We start from the raw sequence: 10,629 nt of genomic DNA, 5'->3' as shown, positions 1-10,629 counted from the left end.
CCGGGACGCAAACCGCGGTCGACTACGTGGGAGTCCAGCGACATAGCCATTATGCTAACTGCTGTCCCCCCAAGCAAGCATTTTTGGTCAATGCCCTAATTCCCATTAGGCCGATAGACTAATTGGGCAGTCTAATTGGGACAAACTGGCTCACATTGGCCGTGAGCAATTAGGTGATCAAGTCCCTCATTCTTTACCAGTGAGGAAGGTGCGCAGGTGCAGGAAAAGAACGTGAGGATTCAAATTCAAAGGAAGGACATAGGCAGCATAACGGGCCTCCCACTAATGAATATTCATGACCTCTAGTAATAAAATGACGGTTAACTAGTACCAAGCGCGGCTGCCACCTGGCAATCTGCCCGCCCAAGAACTTTTGTGGGTGTACTTTCTTTTTTTCCTTTCTTTTCTATTAAATCTTCTTTTCTACCTACCTCATTAGTGGTTGTAGTTTCACTTTGCGCCTAGGGACAGATCTCTAATTTTAGTGATCTGGACCCAAAGAACCAAGGACTTCACAGCGCAGCTCCACACTCTCCCATCCGTTAACACTCTCTGGAAAGGGATGTAGTGGAAGAGAGGCCGAGAAGCTGTCCTGGGCTGTGCCTCTCAGAGGCTCGGTGGAGACGTGATTTCTCCTGGCCCCCGGACAACCTGGGATGTCCACAGCCCGTCTTGTCCATCCTCAGGCCTGCAGCTCTGCTCTTTGGAGGCAGAATGCGATGAGTCGGATCATCTAGGTGCGTGGCCTGCCCCTCCTCTTCTCAGAACTCTGACCTCTTCCCCCCTGGAGAAATGTGGGCATCTGGCTTTGTTTTCAACATGGGATGGGTAGATACAACTTGGACCTCTTTTTTAAACATCTGTGAGAAAAGGGATTTTGCCTTCACTCCCCTCGAGGCTGACTCCCCTCGAGGCTGACTTCTGTCGAGGCTGACTTCCCTATCAGCTGGGCCACCACTCGTTCTTACGGGACTGGGTTTTCTGGGTGAGATCTGTCTTCTTCTTTGGGGGAGGTGAGAAGGATCATAGCAGACATGCTTTGGATTTATGGTCACCTGAACCTGTACAAAAGGTCGGTTTCTTTTTTCCATCCAGCCTCCTGTTTTCCTATCAATGCTCCTTGCATAGTTCAGAAGCATGTATGTATTAAGTGTAGGATGTGTTGCAAATTGCAAAGTGGATATAATTTTGCCTGATATAAGGATAGTTCAAAATCTCTCTTAAAATTTGTCCATGACTAGCCCTGTGGCTTAGTGGGTAAGGAACTTGCATTCTATATGGTTGACTACAGTTCAAATCCTGAACCTGGTAGCTTGAAAAACACACCGGATGCATGTGCACACATGCCCCAAATTCCAACAGGTTGGAGAAATGGAGAAGAGATTGTGGTGTGACCACTCCCCACTAGGGGAATGCTTTCTCTCTCTCTCTCTCTCGCTGTGTCTCTCGTAAACGTGTGTGCCCTCTGGAGTTTAAATAGAATGTGCCCACTCTTACAGTTGGTTTTCTCAGATCTCATGTCCGACTCAGACCACAGAACAGCCATTGATCTGCTCCATTGTGCTGTTCACGGAACTTGCTGTCTGCCTCCTTTTCCTAACAGCCAAGGTAATGTTATCACCTGATCCCAAAGATCTGTTCTACTGAACATTTTTTAAATCTATAAAAATAATATGTTGTGGAATATTAAGGAAACATAATGTGTTGTGATTGAAGTATTTGAAATAATTCTTACTATAAAAAGTAATCATTTAAATTACTTTTTCCCCAGAAAAGCAATTTTAGAGATTACTTTCAACCTTTCCTTTCCCTTCTCTTGGAAAAGGATTTCTATTACTATATTTTAGCCATGCAAGACCATAAATCCATCACACTGCCCACTGACCTGTATAAACTATTCAGGCACATCATTCTTCTCTGTGCCATAGGCGGCCGGCGTGAGTTTTAAGCCACTGGGTCCAGGACGCAAACCGCGGTCGACTACGTGGGAGTCCAGCGACATAGCCATTACGCTAACTGCTGTCCCCCCAAGCAAGCATTTTTGGTCAATGCCCTAATTCCCATTAGGGCGATGGACTAATTGGGCAGTCTAATTGGGACAAACTGGCTCACATTGGGCGTGAGCAATTAGGTGATCAAGTCCCTCATTCTTTACCAGTGAGGAAGGTGCGCAGGTGCAGGAAAAGAACGTGAGGATTCAAATTCAAAGGAAGGACATAGGCAGCATAACGGGCCTCCCACTAATGAATATTCATGACCTCTAGTAATAAAATGACGGTTAACTAGTACCAAGCGCGGCTGCCACCTGGCAATCTGCCCGCCCAAGAACTTTTGTGGGTGTACTTTCTTTTTTTCCTTTCTTTTCTATTAAATCTTCTTTTCTACCTACCTCATTAGTGGTTGTAGTTTCACTTTGCGCCTAGGGACAGATCTCTAATTTTAGTGATCTGGACCCAAAGAACCAAGGACTTCACAGCGCAGCTCCACACTCTCCCATCCGTTAACACTCTCTGGAAAGGGATGTAGTGGAAGAGAGGCCGAGAAGCTGTCCTGGGCTGTGCCTCTCAGAGGCTCGGTGGAGACGTGATTTCTCCTGGCCCCCGGACAACCTGGGATGTCCACAGCCCGTCTTGTCCATCCTCAGGCCTGCAGCTCTGCTCTTTGGAGGCAGAATGCGATGAGTCGGATCATCTAGGTGCGTGGCCTGCCCCTCCTCTTCTCAGAACTCTGACCTCTTCCCCCCTGGAGAAATGTGGGCATCTGGCTTTGTTTTCAACATGGGATGGGTAGATACAACTTGGACCTCTTTTTTAAACATCTGTGAGAAAAGGGATTTTGCCTTCACTCCCCTCGAGGCTGACTCCCCTCGAGGCTGACTTCTGTCGAGGCTGACTTCCCTATCAGCTGGGCCACCACTCGTTCTTACGGGACTGGGTTTTCTGGGTGAGATCTGTCTTCTTCTTTGGGGGAGGTGAGAAGGATCATAGCAGACATGCTTTGGATTTATGGTCACCTGAACCTGTACAAAAGGTCGGTTTCTTTTTTCCATCCAGCCTCCTGTTTTCCTATCAATGCTCCTTGCATAGTTCAGAAGCATGTATGTATTAAGTGTAGGATGTGTTGCAAATTGCAAAGTGGATATAATTTTGCCTGATATAAGGATAGTTCAAAATCTCTCTTAAAATTTGTCCATGACTAGCCCTGTGGCTTAGTGGGTAAGGAACTTGCATTCTATATGGTTGACTACAGTTCAAATCCTGAACCTGGTAGCTTGAAAAACACACCGGATGCATGTGCACACATGCCCCAAATTCCAACAGGTTGGAGAAATGGAGAAGAGATTGTGGTGTGACCACTCCCCACTAGGGGAATGCTTTCTCTCTCTCTCTCTCACTGTGTCTCTCATAAACGTGTGTGCCCTCTGGAGTTTAAATAGAATGTGCCCACTCTTACAGTTGGTTTTCTCAGATCTCATGTCCGACTCAGACCACAGAACAGCCATTGATCTGCTCCATTGTGCTGTTCACGGAACTTGCTGTCTGCCTCCTTTTCCTAACAGCCAAGGTAATGTTATCACCTGATCCCAAAGATCTGTTCTACTGAACATTTTTTAAATCTATAAAAATAATATGTTGTGGAATATTAAGGAAACATAATGTGTTGTGATTGAAGTATTTGAAATAATTCTTACTATAAAAAGTAATCATTTAAATTACTTTTTCCCCAGAAAAGCAATTTTAGAGATTACTTTCAACCTTTCCTTTCCCTTCTCTTGGAAAAGGATTTCTATTACTATATTTTAGCCATGCAAGACCATAAATCCATCACACTGCCCACTGACCTGTATAAACTATTCAGGCACATCATTCTTCTCTGTGCCATAAACCATGAAAATAAATGACAAAATGACATTATAAGTGATGAACTTCCAAGGCCAACACAGTTTCAGTATATTTCCTCTTATCCTTGTTCTGTTTTATAGAAAAATTAAAAAAAAAACACAGCTTAATGGAAGTAGGTAATAACAAAAAGTAATGCCAGGTCCATTTAAGTAATTCCCCATGAAAATATTGAAATATAAATTGCCCTGTGAAAACATGATTAAAGAGGGGGAAAGTCTATGGAAATCAAGATGTAGGAAGACTCACGACCTCTTTCACATGCAGAAAGATAATTTATTAAATCTTTTTAACTCTTTTTTTTTTTTTTTAAGTTTTGGTATAGGGTGTGTATACTCACCTGAGAGAGACAGAGAGAGTGAAAGTAAGAAATCATTCCTGAAGGAGATGACCATACTGCAGTCCCTTCTTCTCCATTCTCCTCTCCAGATTCTGGGCACACATGCACACTTGCCCTGAGTGACTTTCACACTGCCAGGCCTGGGACTCGAACCATAGTCTGCTATGTGGGAGACCAGTGCCTTAACCAGCATGCCACCTGCTGACTCCTTGAATCTTTTCTTTCCTATCTATTTGTATATAAAACAGCGTCTGTCCTGCTGGCTGGCAGTCTGTCTCAGCTCTCACTGGTTCTGTGTGTACTGTGGCTTGACTGGCTGTTCGTCAGAACTCTCTCCATGGCCGAAAGGTCCCCTTCTTGGGTCTCTGGTGGTACCTCATGTGTTGGGGTCTGTAAGCACCAATGTGGCTGTTAGATTGTCCCAGGCAAGTGTTGAAGACTAGCCAGGCACCAAGTCCCCAGGGCAAGGGCAGGGACAGAGGCCGGGGACCAACAGGGACGTTTCAGTGAGCTTCCTCTAACATTCTGTTGATTTCAGAACCGTATTCATAGATAATCCTCTAGAAATAACACAGATAAATAAACTCTGTACAGCTGTTCTGTCTTCTGTGATTTGCAGATCTATGTGCAGACTGATGATCTTAACAGAGCCAGGTCAGAGAGATGGTATGTGCCCCGATGTGGTCAATACGGCTGAGTCAGGGAACCGCAGTTAGCTTTTAACCACGAGGTCATGAGCTTTGATACCTACATGGCATGGCACCTGTGTGGGGGAAAGTAAGAACTTGCAATGCTTTTCTTGTGGTGGCACGTACTTAATTTTTTAAAAAGTTCTCTCCTAAGAAATGTGGGTAGTGAATGAAACAGGAAGATGTCCAAATTTGTTAGCAGACGTTTGCATAGCTGTGGCTAGTGCCAGGAGTAGGTGGTTAGGTTTGACACTGGGACATTGTGTGTTTCATGTGGACCGTGGGGTGAGTGACTGGCAAACTGTTGGTCAACCATAATCAAGAATATGTATTTTCCGTGATCATATGGATTGCTTGTTTCCGAGATGTATTTTTCTTCTGTGTATTTGATTATCAGAGAAAAAAGATACTCAGTCAGAAGAGGACTATGATTATTTAAAAAAAATAAGTATATGCAGCCAGCAGGTGGCATGAAGTTAAGGCAGCTGGATCCCACATGGATGGCACTGTGGTTCAAATCCCGCACTCAGTGGCTTGAAAAACATACCAGGTGTGTGCATGTATGCCAAAATCCTGAGAGGAGAATGGAGAAGGAATTGCAGCGTGGCCATCCTCCCCCCAGTGGGGGTGGGGGTTGGCTTCTCACTCTCTCTCTGTCTTTTCCTGTCGCTTCAAATGACGACGCTGACAAGGTCTTCTCCGGAACACTTTATTACCCCAGGCTTCTTACAGTCTTCTTCTTCCTCCTTCCTCCATTCTCTCCAGCCTCCTCCCTCCTTCCTTCTTTCTCCGCAGCCTTCTTTTCCCAGCCCACCCGGGCTCCCTATATATCCGTCCCGCGAACCAGTCCTCTTTTGCCACCAGGCAAGCACTGATAGGCTGAGGCAGTGCCCACGCGTTCCGGAACAGGAACAATAACCAAATATGGGCTTGTTTGTGTAGAGGTCTGGGTGCTCTCGGCGCCATGTTAGGGTGGGGGCGCTCCACATTTTCCTCAGTCTCAGGCAAATGCACCTACCCTGCATCAAATTTTAAAATAATAATAATAATAGTAATAATTACTGCAAATACAAGGGTCTTCAAAATGTCATGGAAAATGTATATTATGTAAAAATTATGCATGGATTTCAATTTCTTTTGCAACAAAATAAACTTGTATATTAATTCCATTTTCCACAAGTTTTTAAAGTCCCCTAGTATATGGTGATGCAAGTTTCAATAAAGAGAATTCCTAGTATTAACTTTAAAAAAATTTGCTAGAGGGTGTGTTCACTCACTAGAGACAGAGAGAGAGAGAGAAGGTGAGAAAGCACTCCCGGGGATGGCCACGCTGCAGCCCCTTCTCCCGTCCTCCCTTACCACCACCTGACTGCCCCCAACATTCACGTGGCAAGGATTGTGCTCGGGCTCAGCAGTGGCGTGGGGGTTAAGGCCCTGGACTCTCACGAGGCTACCCACGGTGCTAGTCGCAGATTTGGCATTTTGCTTTCTCTCTTTCCCTTTCTCTCTGTCTCTCTCTGGTCATATTAAAAAATGAATAATAATAACAAATAAAATGAAATTATTAAGAAAAAATCATGCTTGTATCGATTCTAGTCTCAAAAACATCTGATGATTAAACAGAATACCGAGCCGGCCTGTGGCACGGTGGTTACAGCTAGATCCCGTAGGGCCAACGCCGACGCCACGGTTTAAGGCTCAGACCCTGTGGCTGGAGAAACATGCCAGGACCTGTGCTCGTGTGCTGAGTTCTGACTGGAGGGAGGAAGGGAGACGGGTTGTGATGCGACCCAGCCCCTGCTCTCTCTGTCTCTCTCATGTGAGCACACATGTCCTCTGACAAAATTTAATAAACAAATAGGGACCAGCAGATGCCGTAATGGTTAGGTCACTGGACTCCCACATAGTCCACCACAGTTCGAGTCCTGGACCTGGCAGTTTAAAACATGCCGGGCTTGTGGATGTGCATGCCCCCAATCCTGAGAGAATGGAGGAGAAGGGATTACAGCATGGCCATCCTCCTGGGAGGGTGATTTCTTGCTTCTGTCTCTCTGTCTCTGTCTCTCTGGCAAGTTCACTTCCCATACAACAAAATTCTCTAAAAAATAAATGAATAAATAAATAAATAAATGATAACACATACACAAAAACAGGTGCATCTGGTTTTCAGGTTGTCTCAGCCTAATCTCGCTCTCCCTGCTCCCCACTTTCCTTCCTGCGGCAGACACAGCATGGACCTCGCTGCAGCACAATGGCTCCCACCCAGCCAGAGTCAGAAGTGCCCATGGGGGCAGTCCGCAGCCGGTGCGTTTCCAGTACGCAGCCAGCGCAGAGCAGCTCCGGGCCCTCATCAGCCGCGCCACGCACTGCCACCAGCAGCTGGCCGTCCACTGCCGGCGAGCAAGGCTGCCAACTCCCCGCGGTAAGCTCGGGTGGCGCCTGGCCCCAGGAGTCCCCGAGGCCCGCCAGACGCCTGACACACCTGTGTCCCTAGCCCCTAAGTCACAATCTGGAAAGTGTAGAGCTGCTTTTTCGTGGAACAAAGAGTGGGGTGTTTTTTAGCCACTCTTTTCTTGAAGCTGGGAGTGATCTGAAGTCTCTTCCCACGCGACTGGGTGGCTGACCCATAAAGGCCTTACGAGGCCGGGGAGAGGGCAGCCGTGTCCTCCTTGTGTTCCCTCAGAAGAGGCTGCCAGCACAGCACGACCTGCTCATCTGAAGGCGATTATCCTGTCAGGTTCTTTTTCATAGACGGGTGCAATTAGTGTCTCAGTTTTTGCAAATTAGGGAACAGTGCTGGTATATGCAGTTCTTTGAGGACAGAAGACAGCTAACGTGCCAATAGTGGATTTTCATCTTTAGTCAGTTGTGTTGCCAGAATGCCCAATCCCGCTGCCTTCAGAAACCCCCTTTGGTTTCTGGAGCTAGTTTGCCTCTCCTCCATGAGACATGTGGGGGTGTGGACAGAGCAGCCAGCGACAGGGGGTCCTCTGAGCTCAGTGCCGAGCCTGTCACTGTCAGCTGTGGTACTGGGAAGTGGCTTTATCTTCCCGAGTCCTCAGAGTTAGGTGTGTACCTCACCAGGACTTAACTGCACGACATCTATAAAGCCTGTGTGGGAAACACTGCTAATTTACACACCTCCAATTGGTTGCATTTGCGTGCAGTGCTAGAGGGTTGGTACTCATTGTTAGTTGCTGGAAAACAGATTGCTGCACTGAGATGGTCTGATCCCAGAAGACTGAGAATGCTGACTTCCGGAGAGTCGGTACCGTAGAACAGCGGGCTTGGATTGTTCAGTCAGAGAAAGCTGTGCAAAGACAGAGGGGTTTTGGAGTAAAAAAAAAAAAAGGTCACCCAGTAGATGAGGGAGCAAAACTCAGGCTAATATTAATGTTGACTTAAAGTAAATAAATAAAGGCTGAGACAAAGCAAAGACGTCCTTTGGGCCAGAGTTAGGTAATTGCCTGCAAAATCTCCATTGTTCCAGGTAACGTGTACTGATATTCCACAGAGCTCAGGAGGGGTTTTCTGTCTTCTAGATTGTTTTTGCCATAGGGTACATTTGTTTGCCAGAGAGAGACAGAAAGAGAGGGGAAGTGAGAAATCACTTCCGGGGAAATGGCCATGCCACACCCCCACATGTCTCATGGAGGAGAGGCAAACTAGCTCCAGAAACCAAAGGGGGTTTCTGAAGGCAGCGGGATTGGGCATTCTGGCAACACAACTGACTAAAGATGAAAATCCACTATTGCCACAACCCCTTTTCTTCTATTCTCCTCTGGATTCGGGACATACATGCACATGCACCTGGTGTGATTTTCAAGCCTCCGGGTCTGGGACTAGAACCTCAGAGTTGGCCATGTGGGATCAGGCACCTCAGCCACCATGCTACCTGCTGGCCCTCAGGATGAATTTAAGGCAAGAGTCTTGAGAGTTGGGTGGGGGAGTCTTACACAGCAGGGATGGGCTAAATTCTGTGATGAACACAGCAGGATGGCTTCACGGACACCCAGAGTCACTTTGCTAATCTGAGTTGTAAGCAGTGTGGAGACAGTGGGTCTGGAAGGTAAAGGAGGGAGGTACTTGGGCAATTAAGATGTTCCTAAACAAGTCCAATGAGTCTAGGCAGCATCTCGAGCTATTTCAGGTGCACATTCCTGAGAAAACCACAGGTGTGCGTACGTTTCATTTCCTTTCCACTCTGACTTGGATAGAATACAGTCTCTTGATTGAGGAAAAACTGGTCTATCTGGGATCTGTCAGCTTCCTTAAAGTTTCAGTTTAATCATGTAACATTTTAGCATGAGTGACTCCATTTTGGTCTGGTTCGTTGGACTCAAAAACAGGAGCTTAGTCCAAAACAGTGGTCTCCGGGACCAGCATGTTGCTTCATGGTTAAGGTGCTGGACCCCACATGGACAACTGTGGTTCGAATCCTGGACCTGGTGGTTTGAAACTCTCACCAGGTACATGTGTGTGCATGCCCAGGATCCCAAGAGGAGAATGGAAGAAGAGGGATTATGGTATGGCCATCTCTGCTTGCGGATTATTTCTTATTGTCTATTTCTATGTCTGTCTCTCTGGTGAGTGCATGTGCCCTAAAGCAAACAATCTCTCTCTCTCTCTCTCTCTCAAAAAAAATGGCCTTCTACAGTTTTAATTTACAGCTAGTACATGGTTTGTTCCAGATCCCAGCACCATCCAGAGCAGAAAAGAATTCTCACATGAAGGGCCATTGTTCACCTTTCAATTCAGAAATGATTACTTGATTATCATCCTTTCTATATAAATATATAACCCAACACCAAACCAAGTCTTTAACTAGCATTAGGGGAAAGTACAGAAATAGGAAAGAATTTTAAACTTGTTAAACATTTTCTAAAGACAGAAATTAGAGGACTGTATTGTCCATTCATAGTCATATGAATCCCTGTATGCTGGAGAATTGTTTGTATAGATTTAAACAATCCAGTACAAACCCATTGACTTCCAGATGCTCTTTTTTGAAAATTTATTTTTTATTATTTATTTTTATTTTTTCATTTCATTTTCTTCCATACATTCAATCACATTATTATTTATCTTACAAAATGGATATTTCAGCAGGTGAACACCTCTCCCCAGCACCGTCGATAAAACCACGAAACATCTTCAACAGATAATACCACACCTCTTTGTGCCATTAATGCTTTTCCTCTCTGTCTCTCCCCCAAATGTCCTTCCTCAGACCCTCCTCTTTCACACACACTATATCTGGTATTTACATCTATATACTGTGTTTCTATATCCTTTAGACAATTAGTTTCAGTCATAGAGTGCAGACACTTGGTATATATTAAGTGGGGACATACAATGCCTCTCCTTCATAACATGGCTTGCCTCACTCAGCAGTAAGTCTTCCATATTCATCCACTTACTGTCAAAAGCCAGAGTTTTGTTGTTTTTTTTATGGCTGAATAGTATTCCATTGAATATATGTGCCACAGTTTTTCTAACCGTTCATCAGTTCGTGGGCATTTGGATTGCTTCCATGACTTGGCAATCGTGAAAAGTGCCGCAATAAACATTGATGTGCAAGCACTTTTCCGATAAAATATTCTTCTGTCCTTTGGGTAGATACTAAAGAGTGGGAGTGCTGGATAACATGATAGTTCTATTTGTAGATTTTTGAGGAATCTCCAAATTGTTCTCCACAGTG

At 45.5% G+C, this 10,629-nt stretch overlaps 1 protein-coding gene across 1 annotated transcript in view; it reads left to right on the top strand.

The window, feature by feature from the left end:
- The window catches only part of LOC102479195 (contactin-associated protein-like 3), a 215,268-nt gene that overhangs the window by 144,408 nt on the left and 60,231 nt on the right, over positions 1-10,629 (top strand). Inside the window, 1 exon segment of the mRNA XM_027769064.1 lies at positions 7,153-7,350. Within this exon segment, the coding sequence (XP_027624865.1) occupies positions 7,153-7,350 (198 nt within the window).

This window comes from Tupaia chinensis, unplaced genomic scaffold (genome assembly GCF_000334495.1).
Source record: "Tupaia chinensis unplaced genomic scaffold, TupChi_1.0 Scaffold148378_1, whole genome shotgun sequence".
NCBI lineage: Eukaryota > Metazoa > Chordata > Mammalia > Scandentia > Tupaiidae > Tupaia > Tupaia belangeri.
The sequence above is the reverse complement of the archived record's forward strand: the minus strand, read 5'-3'. Positions and strand labels throughout refer to the sequence as shown.